At 43.0% G+C, this 22,170-nt stretch overlaps 1 protein-coding gene across 1 annotated transcript in view; it reads left to right on the plus strand.

The window, feature by feature from the left end:
- LOC126295140 (actin-binding Rho-activating protein-like) overlaps positions 1–21,695 on the plus strand; it is a 184,930-nt gene extending 163,235 nt beyond the window's left edge. The window contains exons 4-5 of the mRNA XM_049987421.1: positions 6,268–6,360; positions 20,660–21,695. Of these exons, the coding sequence (XP_049843378.1) occupies positions 6,268–6,360; positions 20,660–20,743 (177 nt within the window). The 3' untranslated portion in view covers positions 20,744–21,695. The remainder of the gene's footprint in view (positions 1–6,267; positions 6,361–20,659) is intronic.
- Positions 21,696–22,170: the final 475 nt, after the last annotated feature.

Here is a 22,170-nt window from a genome sequence, read left to right on the forward strand (position 1 = left end):
GTTATCGATACCTCTCCTCAGCTGTGTGTGTGTGTGCACAGGTTGTTAGGGGTCTAAGTGCTGATGGTGTTAATGATGACTAAGGACAGTGTACTCAATACCATTAAATCAGTGTTTACTTCATTTGCATATTAATTACTGTACCCATCATGAGGTGTGCGTTTTAGGCTGGGTAGTACCTCCAACTACACTATTGGCCATTAAAATTGGTACACGAAGAAGAAATGCAGACGATAAACAGGTATTCATTAGACAAATATATTATACTAGAACTGACATGTGATTACATTTTCACGCAGTTTGGGTGCATAGATCCTGATAAATCAGTACCGAGAACAACCAACTCTGGCCGTAATAACGGCCTTGATACGCCTGGGCATTGAGTCAAACAGAGCTTGGATGGCGTGTACAGGTACAGCTGCCCATGCAGCTTCAACACGATACCACAGTTCATCAAGAGTAGTGACTGGCGTATTGTGACGATCCAGTTGCTCGGCCACCATTGACCAGACGTTTTCAATTGGTGAGAGATCTGGAGAATGTGCTGGTCAGGGCAGCAGTCGAACATTTTCTGTATCCAGAAAGGCCCGTACAGGACCTGCAGCATGCGGTCGTGCATTACCCTGCTGAAATGTAGGGTTTTGCTGGGATCGAATGAAGGGTGGAGCCACGGGTCGTAACACATCTGAAATGTAACGTCCACTGTTCAAAGTGTCGTCAGTGCGATCAAGAGGTGACTGAGACGTGTAACCAATGGCACCCCATACCATCGCGGCAAGTGATATGCCAGTATGGCGATGACGAATATACGCTTCCAGTGTGCGTTCACCGCGATGTTGCCAAACACGGATGCGACCATCATGATGCTGTAAACAGAACCTGGATTCATACGAAAAAATGACGTTTTGCCATTCGTGCACCCAGGTTCGTCGTCGAGTACACAATCGCAGGCGCTCTTGTCTGTGATGCAGCGTCAAGGGTAACCGCAGCCACGGTCTCCGAGCTGATAGTCCGTGCTGCTGCAAACGTCGTCGAACTGTTCGTGCAGATGGTTGTTGTTTTGCAAACGTCCCCATCTGTTGACTCAGGGATCGAGACGTCGCTGCACGATCCGTTACAGCCATGCGGATAAGATGCCTGTCATGTCGACTGCTAGTGATACGAGGCCGTTGGGATCCAGCACGGCGTTCTGTATTACCCTCCTGAAGCCACCGGTTCCATATTCTGCTAACATTGGATCTCGACCGACGCGACCAGCAGTGTCGCGATACGATAAACAGCAATCGCGATAGGCTACAATCCTATATTTATCAAAGTTGGAAACGCTATGGTACGCATTTCTCCTCCTTACACGATGCATCACAACAACGTTTCACCAGGCAACGCCGGTCAACTGGTGTTTGTGTATGAGAAATCGGTTGGAAACTTTCCTCATGTCATCACGTTGCAGGTGTCGCCACCGGCGCCAACCTTGTGTGAATGCTCTGAAAAGCTAATCATTTACTTATCACAGCATCTACTTCCTGTCGGTTAAATTTCGCGTCTGTAACAAGTCATTTTCGTGGTGTTGCAATTTTAATGGCCAGTAGTGTATATATGGTAGAGGTAGGCCATTGATGTTTATTTTCCTCCGGGCAGGATGTCAGTCACTGCAGCGTGGAAGCGTGGACGAAAAATGAGTAGTCTATACTGACAGGCGGAGTCCACTTCCTGGTGTTGTTGCAGTGATGCAGAAAACATTAAGCAGTAAATTACGACGTAGTTGCTGGAAGACTGTTAGACATAGAGACACAACACTAACACACTGAAGTTGTTCCATAGTGAGGTACTATAGATAACAATACGTGTACCTGTGCTACAACCGCTAACATTTAGTGAAAAGTAAGGCAGCGTTCACTCTGCGCGCCGATCCGAGCCGAGCCGGGGCAGCGAAATGGGGGAAAATCCACTTATCCGATTTTCATGTTTTAAAAATTAGTAGCGGTATATAAGACTTCGCCACATCGTTTTATGACCTTATTTCTTCCTTAAAAGCGTTACTTACGTCGTGAAAAAAGAAATAGTCTACTTTTCGTTTCGCGTGATTTCTTAGTTTTGTAACGCTTGCCAACCGATTTTGAAGAAAGTATGCGGCTAAAAAATCTGATTTTTTTACACGTGGTAGTATTGAATCATTTAACCTTCCATATTTCTCAACACTCATTGTGAAATGATGCTATTTGTTAACGTTGTGTACTTGATTTACAAATCTTGTAGTGAAAAAGTTATGTAGCTGGTAGCTTACTGTTAGATCCGTTTTAGACCATACACTGTTGGGAATGAAATGTAGCTAAAAGTACCAAAAAGTTTTTGAAATGATGCTGATATCTGTCTCTGGTCACAAGTAATGCGAGCTATTCAGTGGCGTGAGTGCCGTGTCCGCAAGTTCGCGCGGTTACAGCTTGGTATAGTACAAGTGCAGGTAGAAGTGTCAATGACACAGGTCTGATAGAATTTGGTGTAAAACTAATCACAAAAACAAACTGGAGATTTGTGATACGTTTACTGCAGAAACTGAAGCGCAATTCTGTAGTCTCGTTGTCCACTTTGACAGAAAAAATAATGGAGAGTTAACGAAACTACTGTAGATGGACACAGATGTGCATTTCATTGTTCTTCATTGTTTTCTTTCTTCCTTGGTGGGCTGCGCTGCACTGTCATGCAAATCCCCACTGTTTGGCTAAATGGCTGTTTGCTCCCTGAAGGCAAATATAATAAATTTTTAAAAAATCCCCACCGTTCGACAGCTGACAAGCAAGTCAGTAGAAAACGCAGCTGCAGTCAACAGTTGCTCGCCTTTAGCTAGTCTGTGCTGTCGTGTAGAACAATGTCTTCACTCTTTTATTGGTATTGTTTTGACTCTGCAGTAACTCGTCGAGTTTTGAAGTACAGAAGAACTATGAAGTTATGGATTCATCCCATAAATAGCGACAGACATTTAGGAGAATTTTTTCCTTTATATGAAGAACTTAAAAACCATCCTGAAAATTTTTATTCAAATTACAGAATGAATCATAATACATTTCAATATGTGCTGCAGAATATTCAAGACAAAATTTCGAAACAGAACACAAATTTTCTCAGAAGTATAACAGCAGAAGAAAAATTGTGTATAACGATAAGGTAAGATTCGTTAGTACACACTTTTTGGTTTGCAGTAGAACTTTGTACAGCATTCACTACCTCCAATTAATTGTAGTTATGCTTTTTATTTTAAATTTCACAAACGCTTACCTCTGAGGGGAAGAGAGTTTATGGGTCTCCTGAGTATCATTAGGAAGTAATTAGCTTCGTCATTTTGGGTAATGTCTTGCTGCGCCTTCAACGAAGAATCGCAGAAATACTCCTTCAGAATTTTCCAACTTTTTTCTTCTTCTTTCTTCATGATGCAGCGCTTGGCAGTGGTGATGGTCCATCATGTGGAGCCACTGATGACCTCACAGAATTCTTTTCATTACCTTGTAAGATAGACAGATTGATAGGCGAAGAGTTTTGAGATAATGCTCTTTGACACAGTGGTTCTATTTCGACTGATAAGTAACTGTGCATAGCTCTTGGAACTTAGGAAAATCATATGACAGAACAAAGCCCGAGTGGAATTGCATTTCAATAGTATATTCCCTGGATCACATGACCTTATTTTGCCAAGTTACACAAGTTATTCTCTGTAACTGTCTCTCAGGTCTTTGCATTTCGATTTCGTTATTTTATTTGAAAGAATATAGGAAGGTGCAACAGAATGTCTCTTTAATTATTTATAGTTGTATAACTTTGAAATGACATGGACTAAGTAAATATCTACTGTGCAAACAAAACTGTAAAAACTTCGCCCAACACCACACTTGAGTAACACATTTTACGATTTTTTTTCTCAGTTATCTGTCCACTGGCATCTCCTTTCATGCACTAGCGTCGTCATTCCGATTACGAGCGTCCACCGTATCAGTGGTGGTGAAAGACGTGTGTATGGCCATCTGGGAGCCACTCGCTCCCATTCATTTACCAACGCCAACTGTTTCTCGATTTAAATAAATTGCCAGTGAAATGCATGCCAGATGGGGATTTTCGAACTGTGTTGGATGTATAGACGGGAAGGACATACGTGTCCAATGTCCTAAACTTTCTGGCAGCATGTTTTACAATTACAAACAGATTTATTCGATTGTACTCCAAGCAGTTGCTGATGCAAATTAAAAATTTAAAGCTGTAGATGTTGGTGCCTACGGTAAACAGTCTGATGCAGGCGTATTTAAAGAAAGTATGTTATATAAGAATCTTATAAATGGGGAGCTGTTGTTACGGCCACCAACAATACTTGAAGGACTGTGTCAGGAACTACCGTACGTCATTTTGGGAGCTGAGGCTTACCCCTTATTAGAGAATTTGATGAGACCTTTTCCTCGCAGAAATTTGAACAACGAGTAGATTCTATACAATGATACGCATTCCAGAGCAAGAAAAGTTGTTGAATGTCCATTTGGTATAATGACTAATAAATGGAGACTACTGAGGAAGGAAATTGAAACATCCATTTATGTAGCTGATCACATAGTCAAGTGCATTTGTCTGCTTCATAATATTGTCACTGACAGAGAAGGATGCAGTGTTGAAGCTAAAAAGTTTTGTAACAATGCTGATGTGCAGATAGCTGGTACCACATTCAACAGAAATTCCACATTACGTTCGAAAACTGTCAGCAACACTTTTGTTGAATATTTCGTTAAAAATGCAACTTAAAATAATTAAAAAACCTTTCAAAAATAAATTTTGGATTTGAAACTACTTAGCTATTTACAGTATTTTTGTGTATCTCGTTTCATTGTAAATAAAACAAATAAAATTATATTTGTGTGTACTATCTGAAACACACTCCTTGGCTACTTCGTTCCATAATCTGGAAACTGCATCATTACTGTCATACTAGCCGAATTTCTGATACCAAATTGATCGACACAAGCTAATGTCATGTACATGTTATTCTGCATTCATTACAGTAAGAACATCGGAAAAAGATGTCACAGACAACAGCTTATAGTAAAGTGCCACAGCATGACTTTTACAATGCACTGTCATCTAGTAGGGACACATTTTCGTCCCTCAGTGACATATCTGTCTCCGTTTACAAGTAAATGCGAGCTATTCAGTGGCGGCAATGCCGCGATCGCTGGCAAGCTATTGTTGTACTTGCACGTAAATACGGTAGATTAAAAAATTAAATGGTTCAAATGGCTCTGAGCACTATGGGACTCAACTGCTGTGGTCATCAGTCCCCTAGAACTTAGAACTACTTAAACCTAACTAACCTAAGGACATCACACACATCCATGCCCGAGGCAGGATTCGAACCTGCGACCGTAGCAGTCGCACGGTTCCGGACTGCACGCCTAGAACCGCGAGACCACCGCGGCCGGCTGGTAGATTAAATAAATGAAATAAAAGTAATTTCGCATGTATCATTATGATAAACGAAATTTTTCCTAACTGGTTGTGAAACGTGAGGTAGCATCTTAAAAGACGTGTGCAGTCACACAGAAGGGAGACATGTGATGCGTGTACTGCAGAAGCTGTAGTGGCGCTCCACAGGCTCTCGCCGGCAGTATTAGACACTCGGGATGTCGCCGCCCCGGTTCCGGGAGGCTCACACCGTGTCGGCTCGTCTCGGCCGCCAGTGTGAACGCAGCCTAAGGGTCCTACACTGACGTGACACAAGTCATAGTGTAGCCCCTAATACCCCGTCGTAACTGCTTTGCTCGGGATAGTGCAGTAACTCGATGTGACATCGACTCAACAAGTTCTCTACAGAAGTGTTGAGGCATGCTGCCTCTGCAGTGCCAGTGCATGATTTTGAGCACGAACTGGCCTCTCAGTTGCGTCCCATGTACGATCGATGAGATTCATGCCCAGCCATCTGGGTAGCCAATCATTGGCTCAAATGATGCGGAATGTTTTTCAAAGTAACCACGAACAACTGTGGCTGACGTGGTCCTCCATCAACACGACGTCCATGAATGGCTGCAAATGGTCTCGCTTACGCTGTGCAGAAGCGCATAGACTTTGCACCTTGACTGTTCAAATTTCCTCTGATAACTAATTTTAGTCCATTTTCTGTCCCGCGGCTTATCTTCACGTCTAAGGTTCAGACACTTGAGTGGCATGCCCGTAATGTGCTGGGTGGCCCACGAGTTGTTCAGTGGTCTGACTGATGACGGACGGATTTCTGTCTCGCAGATCTACACCTACATCTCCAACAAGGTGGTCGGGCTGCTGCTGAGGGCGCGGAAGCAGAAACTGGTCGACTTTGAAGGCGAGACGCTGTTTCAGGTGAGCCACACGTTTTTCTTATTTATTTATTTCTTCATCCTGGCGACATTGTCAGCATTACGCCCTCTCATACGTCTAGCACTCTACACTCTTCATACTACGTTCACATAACGACACCTGGTACTAAGAAAGTATTTCCCACTCTGCATCAGTCACGTTCTTAAAAATTTTATCCGTTATGGATGGGACATCGTGGACGCTGAAATAATGTCGAAATGTACTGAACCACCTTACAAGTAGCAGAGTCGCTGGTATTGAATTGGGAAGGAGCAGGCCTTCATCGTGGGAACCGATGTTATTCAATCTGTATATTGAACAAGCAAATTTTGGAGTAGGTATTAAAATCCGCGGAGAAGAAATAAAAACTTTGAGGTTAGTCGATGATATCGTAATTCTGTCAGAGACAGCAAAGGACTTGGAAGAGCAGTTGAACGGAATAAATAGTGTCTTGAAAGGAAGATATAAGATGAACATCAACAAAAGCAAAACGAGGGTAATGGAAAGTAGTCGATTTCAGCTGGGTGATGCTGAGGGAATTAGATTAGGAAATGAGACACTTAAAGTAGTAAAGGAGTTTTGCTATTTGGGGAGCAAAATAACTGATGATGGTCGAAGTAGAGAGGATATAAAATGTAGATTGGCTATGGCAAAGAAAGCGTTTCTGAAGAAGAGAAATTTGTTAACATCGAATATAGGTTTAAGTGTCAGGAAGTCATTTCTGAAAGTATTTCTATGGAGTGTAGCCATGTACGCAAGTGAAACATGGACGATAAATAGTTTGGACAAGAAGAGAATAGAAGCTTTCGAAATGTGGTGCTACAAATGCTGAAGATTAGATGGATAGATCATATAACTAATAAGGAAGTATTGAATAGGATTGGGGAGAAGAGAAGTTTGTGGTACAACTTGACTAGAAGAAGGGATCGGTTGGTGGGACATGTTCTGAGGCATCAAGGGATCACAAATTTAGCGTTGGAGGGCAGCGTGGAGGGTAAAAATCGTAGAGGGAGACCAAGAGATGACTACACTAAGCAGATTCAGAAGGATGTAGGCTGCAGTAGGTACTGGGAGATGAAGAAACTTGCACAGGATAGAGTAGCATGGAGAGCTGCATCAAACCAGTCTCAGGACTGAATACCACAACAACAACAACAAAATTAAAAATATTTAAAATCTGTGGTCACTTCCCTTGGAACTGTCTCTTCCTACCATGTGCTTCAATATAATTCGCTCTGTCGGTAAAGTGAAAATAAAATACAGTACAGAGCGAAAGAAACTTGTACACCTGCCTAATATCGTATAGGGCCCCGGCGAGCACGCGGAACTGGCGCAACATGAGCTGGCATGGACTCGTCTAATGTCTCAAGTAGTGCTGGAGGGAACTGACACCATTAATCCTGCAAGTCTGTCCTTAAATCCGTAAGAGTACGAAGGGCTGGAGATCTCTTCTGAACAGCACGTTGCAAGGCATCCCATATATGCCCCATAATGTTCATGGCTGGGAGTTTAGTGGACAGCAAAAGTATTTAAACTCGATAGATTGTTCCTGAAGCTGCTCTGTAACATTGTCCTGCTGGAATTGTCTAAGTCTGTCGGAATGCACTGTGGACGTGAATGGATGCAGCTGATGAGACAGGACTCTAACGTACGAATCACCGGTCAGAGTAGTATCTAGACGTATCAGCAATCCCATATCACTCCAACTGCACACGCCCCACACCATTACAGAGCCCCCATCAGCTTGAACAGACCCCTGCTGACACACAGCTTCCATGGATGCATGGGGTTGTTTCTGTACCCATACACGTCCGTCTACTCGATACAAGCTGAAAGGAGACTCGTCCGACCAGGCAATTTTTGTCCAGTCGTCAACAGTCCAATGTCGGTGATCACAGGGCGAGGCGAGGCGTAAAGCTTTGTGTCATGCAGTCATCACGGGTACACGAGTGGGTTTTTGGCTCTGAAAGCGCACATTGATGATGTTTCGTTGGATGGCTTGCATGGTCACACTTGTTGATGTCCCAGCATTGAAAGCTACACCAATCTGCGGAACAGTTGCACTTCAAAAGTCGAGCAGCTTCCCATAAAGAGATACGTTTTTTGTCCTCAGATGCTTGGGATAGTAGAAAGAGCGACACAACTGGACAGTGGATGGCTGGAAGCGAGTGATTTGGGTTTGACAAATGGGTGGAGAAGGTTACCTGCCACCATGTGTAGTGCCAATTAGGAAATATGGAGGAGGTGATGTTACAGTGTGGCTGTCCTTTTAGTTATTGGTGTGTGATCCCATCATTGCAGTAACAAAACGCTAAATGCGGAAAGATATGATTATTCACTGAAGAACCAAAGAAACTGGCACACCCACCTAATACCGTGTAGGGCCCCCCCCGACCACGCAGGAGTGGTGAAACAACACATGGCATTGAGTCGACTAATGTCTGAAGTAGTGCTGGAGGGAACTGAAACCATGCATCCTGCAGGGCTGTCCGTAAATCCGTAAGAGTATGAGGGGCTGCAGATGCCTTATGAACAGCACCTTGCAAGGCATCCCAGATATGCTCAATAACGTACATATCTGAGAAGTCTGTCGGTCGGCGGAAGTGTTCAAAATCTGGAATAGCGTCCCTGGAGCCAGTTTGTAGCAATTATAGCCGTGTGGGATGTCGCCTTGTCCTGCTGGAATTTCCCAAGTCCGTCGGAATGCACACTGGAACTGAATGGATACAGGCGACCAGGCAGGATGCTTTCGTACGTTATTGACCTAAAATATTATCAATTAAATCATAAAGAATTTCGTTTTATTTACGAAATGACAGTTACTGCTAATTAACATGTTGTGGTCTTCAGTCTGAAATCTCGTTTGTTGCAGCTCTCCGTGCTGCTCTCTCCTCTGCAAGTCTCTTCATCTCCGAAAAGGGACTGCAGTCTACATCCTCCTGAATCTGCTTACTACTGCATTCATCTCTTGGTTTCTCTCTACAGTTTTTACCTACCACACATGCCTCCAATACTAGTCATCCTTTGAAGCCTCAAAATGTCTCCTGTCAACCTATAGTTAGTTGCCACAAATTCCTCTTCTCCCCAGCTCGATTATCCATGTTTTTCTTTTGTTGATGTTCATCTTATATCATCCTTTCAAGACACTGTCAAATCCGTTCAATATCTCTTCCAACTCCTTTGCTCTCCCTTGACAGAATACAATGTCATCGACAAAGATCAAAGTTTTTATTTCTTCTCTCTGAACTTTAATTCCTTCTCAACATTTTTATTTGGTTTCTTTACTACCTGCTCAATGTACAGTCTGAATAACTTCAAAGATATACTACTGCCCAGTTTGACTCCCTTCTCAACCACTGTTCCCTTTCATGCCTCTCGACTCTTTTAACTACCATGTAGTTATTTTAAAGTTGTAAATAGCCTTTCGCTCCCTGTACTTTACCTCTGATACCTTTATAATTTAAAAGAGTGTATTCCAGTGAAGAGAGTAAAGCTTCCTCTAAGTCTCGAAATCCTATAAAAGCAGGTTTGCCTTTCCTTAACCTATCTTGTAAGGTAAGTTGTAGGGACAGTACGCTTGGTGTGTTCCTACATATCTGAAGAATCCAAACTGATCGTCTCAAATTTCGGCTTCTGCCAGTTTTTCCATTCATTTTAGAAGAATTCGAATTTTGAAACCATACAGTGTGAATTACGATTAACATTTCCTTTTTTAAGAAGTTGAATAATTTCAAATGCATTTGTAATGGAAGTAAATTAAAGCTTTACTTACTATTGTCAATTATATACAGGGTGTTTATAAATGATTATTAGGGTTTTAACGCTTTATAATATTCATTGTATTAAACGTACAGTTATGAATGGCATGTCAAATGAAAGAGCAACTCAGCTTTAGCAAGAACCTTATAAATGTTCATTGTCAGCACCATTTGTCAGACGACACACATCAAGTCTATAGCCGAGTTCTTCCCAAACGTTGATAAGTGTGTCTTCAGTGAGCGTAGTAACAGCTGATTCAATCCGGTTTCTTAATTCAGGGAGGTCTGCTGGTAGCGGAGGTACGTACACACGACCCTTGATGAAGCCTCAAAGGAAAAAATCCCATGGCGTTAGGTCGGGTGAACGTGGAGGCCGTGCAAAGCAAGCCCTGTATTTGGCCCCGTTGCAGCCTATCCAGCACTCGGGTACAGTGAAGTTCAACCAATCGCGTACTTTGCTATGCCATTGAGGTGGCGCACTATCTTGCTGGAAAATGAAGTTCTCTGGCTCATCTTCTTCTAACTGATGGAAGAGCCACTGCTATAGTGTATCAAGATAAGAAGTGACAGTTACAGTAGGTTCACCAAAAAAGAAAGGCTCATAAACTTTCCGCCGGGATACGGCACAAAAAACAGTCACTTTAGGGGACTCTTGTTGCAATTGTACCAACTTGTGGGGATTTTCTGAGCCCCAGATGCGCACATTGTGAGTGTTAACATGTCCACTAAGTTGAAAGGTCGATTCATCACTGAAGACAACATGATCCAGAAAGTCTTCGTCGTCATTAAACAACATTTCGTTTGAGAAGTTGGCACATAATCCAAGGTCTGCCGCCTTTAGAGCCTGTAGTAACTGGAAACAGTAAGGACGTAGTTGAACGCGTTTTCTTACAACTTTCCAGTCATCATGGGAACTTGTAATTCACGACTAGCCTTCCACACTGATTTCTTTGGGCTATGAGTGAACTTGCTCAACAGTCTCTTCGCTAACTCTTGGTCATCCTGTGCTCTTCATTTTACAAAGGCAGCCAGTATCTGCAAATCGATGTTACCATCTACGAATGTTATCGCTTGGAGGATCACAACCAAAGTTCAGCCAGAACGCACGTTGCACAGTAACTACAGATTCGGTTTTTGCAAACTGCAAAACACAAAACGCTCTGTGTTCACTAGTCACCATCTTCGCTACTACCGCTGTCTAGCGGTTTACGGCGTAAACATTGCGCACTGGTGCCAAACACAACTGTTTGAGTTGCTCTTTTATTTGACTTACCATTTATAACTGTAAATTTAATGTAATAAGTATTATAAAGAGTTAAAACCCCAATTTCATTTACATACACCCTGCTTTACTAAAATTTTTATGATATTGCAAGGTACACTCCTGGAAATTGAAATAAGAACGTGAATTCATTGTCCCAGGAAGCGGAAACTTTATTTACACATTCCTGGGGTCAGATACATCACATGATCACACTGACAGAACCACAGGCACAGAGACACAGGCAACAGAGCATGCACAATGTCGGCACTAGTACAGTGTATATCCACCATTCGCAGCAATGCAGGCTGCTATTCTCCCATGGAGATGATCGTAGAGATGCTGGATGTAGTGCTGTGGAACGGCTTGCCATGCCATTTCCACCTGGCGCCTCAGTTGGACCAGCGTTCGTGCTGGATTTGCAGGCCGCGTGAGACGACGCTTCATCCAGTCCCAAACATGCTCAATGGGGGACAGATCTGGAGATCTTGCTGGCCAGGGTAGTTGACTTACACCTTCTAGAGCACGTTGGGTGGCACGGGATACATGCGGACGTGCATTGTCCTGTTGGAACAGCAAGTTTCCTTGCCGGTCTAGGAATGGTAGAACGATGGGTTCGATGACGGTTTGGATGTACCGTGCACTATTCAGTGTCCCCTCGACGATCACCAGAGGTGTACGGCCAGTGTAGGAGATCGCTCCCCACACCATGATGCCAGGTGTTGACCCTGTGTGCCTCGGTCGTATGCAGTCCTGATTGTGGCGCTCACCTGCACGGCGCCAAACACGCATACGACCATCATTGGCACCAAGGCAGAAGCGACTCTCATCGCTGAAGACGACACGTCTCCATTCGTCCCTCCATTCACGCCTGTCGCGACACCACTGGAGGCGGGCTGCACGATGTTGGGGCGTGAGCGGAAGACGGCCTAACGGTGTGCGGGACCGTAGCCCAGCTTCATGGAGACGGTTGCGAATGGTCCTCGCCGATACCCCAGGAGCAACAGTGTCCCTAATTTGCTGGGAAGTGGCGGTGCGGTCCCCTACGGCACTGCATAGGATCCTACGGTGTTGGCGTGCATCCGTGCGTCGCTGCGGTCCGGTCCCAGGTCGACGGGCACGTGCACATTCCGCCGACCACTGGCGACAACATCGATGTACTGTGGAGATCTCACACCCCACGTGTTGAGCAATTCGGCGGTACGTCCACCTGGCTTCCCGCATGCCCACTATATGCCCTTGCTCAAAGTCCGTCAACTGCACATACGGTTCACGTCGACGCTGTCGCGGCATGCTACCAGTGTTAAAGACTGCGATGGAGCTCCGTATGCCACGGCAAACTGGCTGACACTGACGGCGGCGGTGCACAAATGCTGCGCAGCTAGCGCCATTCGACGGCCAACACCGCGGTTCCTGGTGTGTCCGCTGTGCCGTGCGTGTGATCATTGCTTGTACAGCCCTCTCGCAGTGTCCGGAGCAAGTATGGTGGGTCTGACACACCGGTGTCAATGTGTTCTTTTTTCCATTTCCAGGAGTGTATAAAGAGGTTTAAAAATATTCGTTGCAAATTTGAGGAACTGGTTTCTACGTTGAAGAGTATAGATGTCGTCCTACTGTACATACATACGGGCATGAAGTGTTAAGACCCTCACGATACTAGTTGACCAATGGTCCTTACCTGATACAGTACTATATATATATATATATATAGAGCTGTACCCTTCCTTATTCCTCTGAAACTGGAACTATAGTTCAATCCTTTTATCTTGGCGGCTCGCGCATGCCCACCCAGACGCGGGAGATTGCTGCGTTGCCAGTTGTACGCGCCAAGGGAAGCAGCGCCATAGTGCAGTATGGTTCGCAAACTTACGTTTAGGAGGGAGCGCGCTGTTTATGAAGTGTAGCCACCACGGCCGCATTAACCCTTTCGCTGCTACAGAGACGTGCTCCCTGCATTCTGCTCTGTGCCCGATTTTGTCACTGCACTGCTCGCCTGCACAGACACATTGTGTTCTGACTGCTTTGACACTCTTGTCGTTCGCGCCCGGTGTACATAAAACTTTTATTACAGTCGCGAAAGACGGAATATTTCTCAATATTACATACGAGTAATTAAATTAAATGAGACATTGTTATACAGTAAATTTTATATGAAATTTAGGTATCTTGTCCACATTTCATTCTCAACATTGTGGCAATTAAAATCGACCATACGGAAAGTATACGCTATGGACTTTTACCTCTGCAGACTCTTCAAAATTTCGTGCAATAGTTTACTACATTTAATGCTGCACAATAACTGCGTTGAACATCGAAACAAAATTAAGTCATTTATTGGAGGAAGGTATCAGTCAAGAAGATATGTAAAAATCAAATTTTCTGGCCAAATAGTTTTTGTGAAATCGAATGATGAAATGTGTCAAAACAGTCGGAACACAATGTGTCTGCACAGGCGAGCAGTGCAGTGATGACAAAATGCGGGGAGCACTTCTTTGTAGCAGCGAAAGGGTTAATGAAGAGATAAAGCACTAGAAATTTCAAAAAACTGCATTCAAACGAATAAAATTCGTGAAGTAAGACACTTCGATACTGTTTTTTAAAAAAGAAAATATTATGCATCTCAAAAGGTTTGAACTGATGACCTTCCACTTACTAGCCCAAAACCTTAACCATTACACTAACGCATCTCGTCTTTCGATAGATCTCCTGGAGGACTTTAAAATGTCACGCAAATTACCGACAAACACTGTTGGTCTGACTATGAATTACTCACGTTTCGTCGAAGTACAACAGGAAGTAAACAACTACCCCTATTCTTTATTGCGGTTCGTGAGATTGATACAAACACCTTTCCTTGCTATCGCCTGAATTAGGAGTCTTATTGCTTGTTTGGTTTAATTAATTAATAGAATATGAAGCAATTGGTATAAAGAATGCATTTTCCAAACTTTCTTTTATAGAAAGTCTGCTATCGAGACATTGCTTTTGTTCAATTACTTTACTTATGACTGAACGTTTCTAAAACTGAAGACACCCGTCCGTGCTCTGCTCTGTAGTCGAGATCTGGCGACGTCGTTCTCTGTTCATTGGCTGACTGTGTTTTGTGACGTCAGGTGTGCAGAACGAAGCAAAACTCGGCCGACGTCGTAAATGGCGAGCACTCTGACATGCAAATTAATTCTTTACGTTCCCAGAGACTGGAGCGTTCTGTACTGTGAAATATTTTCGAATTTTTTAGAATATTGCGAAGTAAAAATGTCTCTTAATGAAGATACTGTAAAAGCAAGAGAAGCTGTGGATGAAATCAGTCGATTCATTACACAGTGAAATGCTGAAGGTGAGATTGAAAGATGTGTGCTCCCCCTTGTTCAATCTTGTGATGTCTATCTTTATAGGCAGATGAGAAATCCAATAAAGCATACACAACACAGAGCTTATTTGGTTGAAAATAATAGAGAAACAAATGCCTGTGAAGACTGTATAAAAATACAGACAATAGAGCATCATCAGCTATCGTCACCAGTTTATAATGAAATGATCAGATATTTCTGGTAGGCTTCCAGGTTTTCTGAAGAAAGAGATGTTATTGTTGTGGTTTTCAGTCATGAGACTGGTTTGAGGCAGCTCTCCATGCTATCCTGTGCAAAGCTTCTTCATCTCCCTGTACCTACCGTAACCTGACCTGGTGGATGACATCGGAAGTTCACTGAGGCTTTTTGCAGATGATGCTGTGGTGTATCGAGGTTGCAACAATGGAAAATTGTACTGAAATGCAGAAGGATCTGCAGCGAATTGACGCCTGGTGCAGGGAATGGCAATTGAATCTCAAAGTAGACAAGTGTAATGTGATGCGAATACATAGAAAGATAGGTCACTTATCATTTAGCTACAAAATAGCAGGTCAGCAACTGGAAGCAGTTAATTCCATAAATTATCTGGGAGTATGCATTAGGAGTGATTTAAAATGGAATGATCATATAAAGTTGATCGTCGGTAAAGCAGATGCCAGACTGAGATTCATTGGAAAAATCCTAAGGAAATGCAATCCGACAACAAAGGAAATAGCTTACAGTACGCTTTTCGCCCACTGCTTGAATACTGCTCAGCAGTGTGGGATCCGCACCAGATAGGGTTGATAGAAGAGATAGAGAAGATCCAACGGAGAGCAGCGCGCTTCGTTACAGGGTCATTTAGTAATCGCATTACGTAGATGATAGATAAACTCCAGTGGAAGACTTTGCAGGAAAGACGCTCAGTAGCTCGGTACGGGCTTTTGTTAAAGTTTCAAGAACATACCTTCACCGAAGAGTCAAGCAGTATATTGCTCGCTCGTACGTATATCTCGCGAAGAGACCATGAGGATAAAATCAGAGAGATTAGAGCCCACACAGAAGCATACCGACAATCCTTCTTTCCACGTACAATACGAGACTGGAATAGAAGGGAGAACCGATAGAGGTACTCAGGGTACCCTCCGCCACACATTGTCAGGTGGCTTGCGGAGTATGGATGTAGATGTAGATGTAGAACCTACACCTTTTTGAATCTGCTTAGTGTATTCATCTCTTGGTCTCGCTCTATGATTTTTACCCTCCATGCTGCCCTCCAATGCTAAATTGGTGATCCCTTGATGCCTCAGAACGTGTCCTACTAACCGGTCCCTTCTTTTTGTCAAGATGTGTCACAAACTCCTTTTCTCCCCAATTCCATTCAATACTTCATCATTAGTTAAGTGATCTACCCATCTAATCCTCAGCATTCTTCTGTAGCACCACATTTCGAAAGCTTCTATTCTCTTCTTGTCCAAACTGTTTATCGTCCATGTTTCACTTCCATACATGGCTACACTCCATACAAATACTTTCAGAAAAGACTTCCTGACACTTAAATCTATACTCGATGGTAACAAATTTCTCTTTCTCAGAAACGCTTTCATTGCCATTGCCAGTCTACATTTTATATCCTCTCTACTTCGACCATCACCAGTTATTTTGCTCGCCAAATAGCAAAACTCCTTTACTACTTTAAGTGTCTCATTTCCTATTCTAATTCCCTCAGCATCACCCGACTCAATTCAACTACATTCCATTATCCTCGATTTGCTTTTGATGATTTTCATCTTATATCCTCCTTTCAAGATACTGTCCATTCCGTTCAACTGCTCTTCCAAGTCCTTTGCTGTCGTTTTCATAAATGTCAACAGAGTATGTTTTCCAACAGATCTTTTTAAGAAAAGTTGTTCACATAAAGAATGGTCCTTCATTTTTCTAAGTTTACAGTGTTTAGTAATATACTTTTTTTGGAGTCTTTTAGTGGTTCTAGGTTCTGTCAACTTTTTTTATTATTGCTCCCGTGCATTGTGCTCTACTAGGACTTTGATTTGTAATGATGTTATAAATTAATCACATATGTGTACTGTGGTTACTGAGCCATTGTTACTATAAAACTGTGTTATATACTAAATATTGACTGGCATCACTTACACAGAAAAGATGCCTCACCTGGTCGCAGTTTATCCTGTTTTTTTTTGCGGTCATAAATATCACACAGTACCACCAGTTTGGTTTACATTTTGTTTCTTTGTGTGAATATTGTATTATGAGCTGTCTATGATTTTACCATTTTTAGGATTTCGTACGTCAGCAAGTATAAACGGAACCCTTGGCCTCCTTTCTTTCTGTCCGTCTATCTGTCCATCCATTAGTTCAAAACCCTTTTTTCTCAGGAATGGGTACACATAACAAGTTGAAAGTTATCTCACATATTAAGGTCTATGGTCCCCTGGCGATGTAAAAAAGTGAAGCAGCTTTGTCAATTCAATCAAAATATCCTACCATTTGTCTCATATACCAGCAAACTCACTCATTAAAACCGATACGGTACCTCCTCTTGACGTATCATTTTGAAATTTGGCAGGAACAAAGGTTTAACAGTAGAAGTAAAGGAAGAAATCCAAAAATCGTTAATTTATAATTGTATCAAACCAAAAAAATAAAGATTTCCTTTGTCATTTGTTATTTGACTTTTTACTTAAAATTAAAAACTTGTCGCAAACGTTGGAATACTTTGGATCGATATCTTGCGAGTATCAGTATCGATAACAGCGAAAAGTCGTCGAGATGCTCGATTCTTGGAATGAATCAACTGTATATGTACGTAGTTAAGTTCACAGAGTACGTGAGTCGTAATGGGACCTGGTTAAATTCCTATCAGCTAAGTTTTGCATTGTCGCTAATTGTATCTTGTATGCACTATTGTGTACACTATTCTCTTTATATTGTTTTTAGTTCTTATTTATGTCTTTATGCTTGTTATTCACTTTCTGGTTTCATTATCACATTGTTACGTTATTTATGTGGGCACAGCATAACATCCAGCTTTGTATACACATGCCACATGGTGACATTATACACTCCTGGAAATTGAAATAAGAACACCGTGAATTCATTGTCCCAGGAAGGGGAAACTTTATTGACACATTCCTGGGGTCAGATACATCACATGATCACACTGACAGAACCACAGGCACATAGACACAGGCAACAGAGCATGCACAATGTCGGCACTAGGACAGTGTATATCCACCTTTCGCAGCAATGCAGGCTGCTATTCTCCCATGGAGACGATCGTAGAGATGTTGGATGTAGTCCTGTGGAACGGCTTGCCATGCCATTTCCACCTGGCGCCTCAGTTGGACCAGCGTTCGTGCTGGACGTGCAGACCGCGTGAGACGACGCTTCATCCAGTCCCAAACATGCTCAATGGGGGACAGATCTGGAGATCTTGCTGGTCAGGGTAGTTGACTTACACCTTCTAGAGCACGTTGGGTGGCACTGGATACATGCGGACGTGCATTGTCCTGTTGGAACAGTAAGTTCCATTGCCGGTCTAGGAATGGTAGAACGATGGGTTCGATGACGGTTTGGATGTACCGTGCACTATTCAGTGTCCCCTCGACGAACACCAGAGGTGTACGGCCAGTGTAGGAGATCGCTCCCCACACCATGATGCCGGGTGTTGGCCCTGTGTGCCTCGGTCGTATGCAGTCCTGATTGTGGCGCTCACCTGCACAGCACCAAACACGCATATGACCATCGTTGGCACCAAGGCAGAAGCGACTCTCATCGCTGAAGACGACACGTCTCCATTCGTCCCTCCATTCACGCCTGTCGCGACACCACTGGAGGCGGGCTGCACGATGTTGGGGCGTGAGCGGAAGACGGCCTAATGGTGTGCGGGACCGTAGCCCAGCTTCATGGAGACGGTTGCGAATGGTCCTCGCCGATACCCCAGGAGCAACAGTGTCCCTAATTTGCTGGGAAGTGGCGGTGTGGTCCCCTACGGCACTGCGTAGGATCCTACGGTCTTGGCGTGCATCCGTGCGTCGCTGCGGTCTGGTCCCAAGTCGATGGGCACGTGCACCTTCCGCCGACCACTGGCGACAACATCGATGTACTGTGGAGACCTCACGCCCCACGTGTTGAGCAATTCGGCGGTACGTCCACCCGGCCTCCCGCATGCCCGCTATACGCCCTCGCTCAAAGTCCGTCAACTGCACATACGGTTCACGTCCACGCTGTCGCGGCATGCTACCAGTGTTAAAGACTGCGATGGAGCTCCGAATGCCACGGCAAACTGGCTGACACTGACGGCGGCGGTGCACAAATGCTGCGCAGCTAGCGCCCTTCGACGGCCAACACCGCGGTTCCTGGTGTGTGCGCTGTGCCGTGCGTGTGATCATTGCTTGTACAGCCCTCTCACAGTGTGCGGAGCAAGTATGGTGGGTCTGGCACACCGGTGTCAATGTGGTCTTTTTTTCCATTTCCAGGATAGTACACACACACACACACACACACACACACACACACACACACACACATACACATACACACAAATAATAACGTCAGCCACTCCAATAAAGATGCATGATAAACACTCTTGACAGCCAATGGGACTTTAATCTGCAACTTTTGGCGCACCAGTAAAATAACTTTTCTGCTATGCTGTAATAGACACACACACACACACACACACACACACATATATATATATATATATATATATATATATATATATATATATATATATATACTCTCCGTTGACATTCCTAGAAACTTCTATTTCTTCAGAGAGCTTGGAAGTGTACCAGGCATATCAGATCATTGCATTGTAAATTGATGTCAACTACTGATGATTCTCTATTCATTGATCGGTAGTATTTCTATACAGTTTCATGAGAATCTGTTTCTCTATTATTTCCAATTAGATAATTTCAATTTTGTATATGCTTTATTTGATTTGTCATTTGTCTATTAAAAAAAGACATTACAAAATTAAACAAGAGGGAATACACATCTTTTAACCTCGCCTTTGACATTTTACTCTATAATGGAACATGACTGATTTCATCTGCAGCTTCTCATACTTCCACAATATCTTCATTAAGAGACATTTTTACTTCATAGTATTTTAAAAATTCCAATAATATTCCATAGTGTAGAATGCTCCAATCTTTTTGAACATAAAGGATCAACTGGCACGTTACTTCCAGTTTCAGAGGAATAAGGAAAGGTAGCACTAAGTACATAATGCTGTATTGGTCGACTACTCCCATGAGGGTCTTGGCACTTCATGATCTTCTGTGCACATGTATGTGTATGCATGTTTATGTCTTTTTGATTGTTGTGCACTTCTTGGTTTCAACATCACATTGTTAAGCTGTTCCTGTGGGCACAGTGTAACATCCATATTTGTATACTAATGCCACCTGTTGATATATTTATATATACTTGTTATGACCTTCTGATGACTTTACCTGTCGTTAAGTTGTGGCATCATGGGAAAACAGTCTAAGTTGCCGGCTCAGACTGTCGCCTAAATCGTTTGTACAGAGTAAGAACAGGAGGGTGCCTGTAACACTAACTTGGGGAACCCCAGATATCACTCTGGTTTCACAAGATGACTCCCCATCAGTAACTAGGAACTGTGAACTTTCTAGCAGGAAACTACAAATCTAGTCACACAACTGAGACAATACTCTATGTATGCACAATTACACGAGAAGCCACTTACGATGAATCGTGTCAATAGCCGTCTGGATATCTTAAATACTGAGCCAATGTGAGATACTCATTACTTTGTATTTCACAATAACGATATTTCCCACATTCATGCTGCGTATTTGAGTCAGAAGATTTATCTCTTTGAGGTATTTCATTATGTTCGGTCACAGTATGCTCTCCAAAACTGAAAGTTTTTTTTTCTTTTTTTTTTTACTTTGCAGAGGAGGGATGACGACGTGCCAATAGTGCTGCTGATGCCCCTGGAGCAGGTGCGCGAGCACTTCCGCAAGCAGGACGGCGAGTAGGCAGCAGAGGCTCGGAGCAAACATGGCCGCCCACGACTTTCCAGTGGCCGCAGCCTTACTGCTGACACCGCCACCCGCCGCTGCCGTGCCGCACTGAGGCGGCCATCTTGATCCGAGAAGATTTTATGAGATGTCAATGTGAGCCGGCACAAATCACATAATGGGGAAACACTTCACAGCAGAAGTCTGTATGTAACTTGTCTACCATGAGATATATGTATGTAAGTGTATAGAGAATCTCATGCTAGAAAAGTGACATACAGCCTTAAGCTGTGAAGTGTTTCCCCAGTAAGTGGCTTGTGCCGGCTCATGTATATATTCTCCTCTTCCCTACCATTTCCAGGGTTTTGCACATTTTGTTTCACTATGTAACAGTGTGGATGGATGCTCTTTCAGGTGCCAGTCACCTAGATAACCAAAGGGAGGCAAGTCGTGTGTAGTGAAACTCTGAATGGTGTGAACTTCATGCTGTTTGTTATACTAATTTAAATGTTTGTGTATCAGATCGGTTGAGGTGGAAGTTGGAGACCACCTCAGCTTTTGCCTAAATGAGCGTTATATATATATGGTCATCAAATCAGTATAAATTTGAAAACTGAATAAATCACAGAATAATGTAGGTAGAGAGGTACAAATTTACACACATGCTGGGAAGGACATGGGGTTTTATTAGAACCAAAAAGATACACTTACGACTTCAGGTAACCCACGAAGACAATAATCGCACGGACTGAGGTCTGGGGACCTGGGAGGCCTAGCATGACAAAAGTGGGGGCTGAGCACAGAATCATCACCAAACGACGTGCATCTGTCGGACATTTTGTAAACTTTGTTTTTTTTGTTCTAATAAAACCTCATGTCATTGTAAGCATGTGTGTCAATTTGTAACTCTCTATCTACATTATTCTGTGGTTTATTACGTTTTCAAATTTAAAATAACTTTTTGATCACCCGGTATTTTATATATATATATATATATATATATATATATATATATATATATATATATGTGTGTGTGTGTGTGTGTGTGTGTGTGTGTGTGTGTGTGTGTGTGTGTGTGTGTGTGTGTGCGTGTATGAAGTTAAAAGTAGGCAGTATAAGGCTGCATATCATCCCCTTATTTGTTGTACCCCTTTCATTTTATTTATTAACGTCCATTTCATCATAAAGGCCTGCATAATATGGAATTGTTATGGATGTGGATGGAGTGAGAGTGGTAGAGATAAGAGACAGAGTGTTTATACTCGTAGTCTGTAGCTGCAAATGTTTATAAGAATGAAAACATTTTGCTGAATCTTTATACATCACAGATACAATAAATACAATTTTTGTCACAGTGGCTTTCAGGCAGTTAAAAAAATAAACTTTAGATATATTTCAAATCTTTGTCCAGTTATGTGGGACCTTTACTTTAATTGTAAATGTCC

The sequence above is a fragment of the Schistocerca gregaria genome, chromosome 11 (assembly GCF_023897955.1).
Source record: "Schistocerca gregaria isolate iqSchGreg1 chromosome 11, iqSchGreg1.2, whole genome shotgun sequence".
Lineage (NCBI taxonomy): Eukaryota > Metazoa > Arthropoda > Insecta > Orthoptera > Acrididae > Schistocerca > Schistocerca gregaria.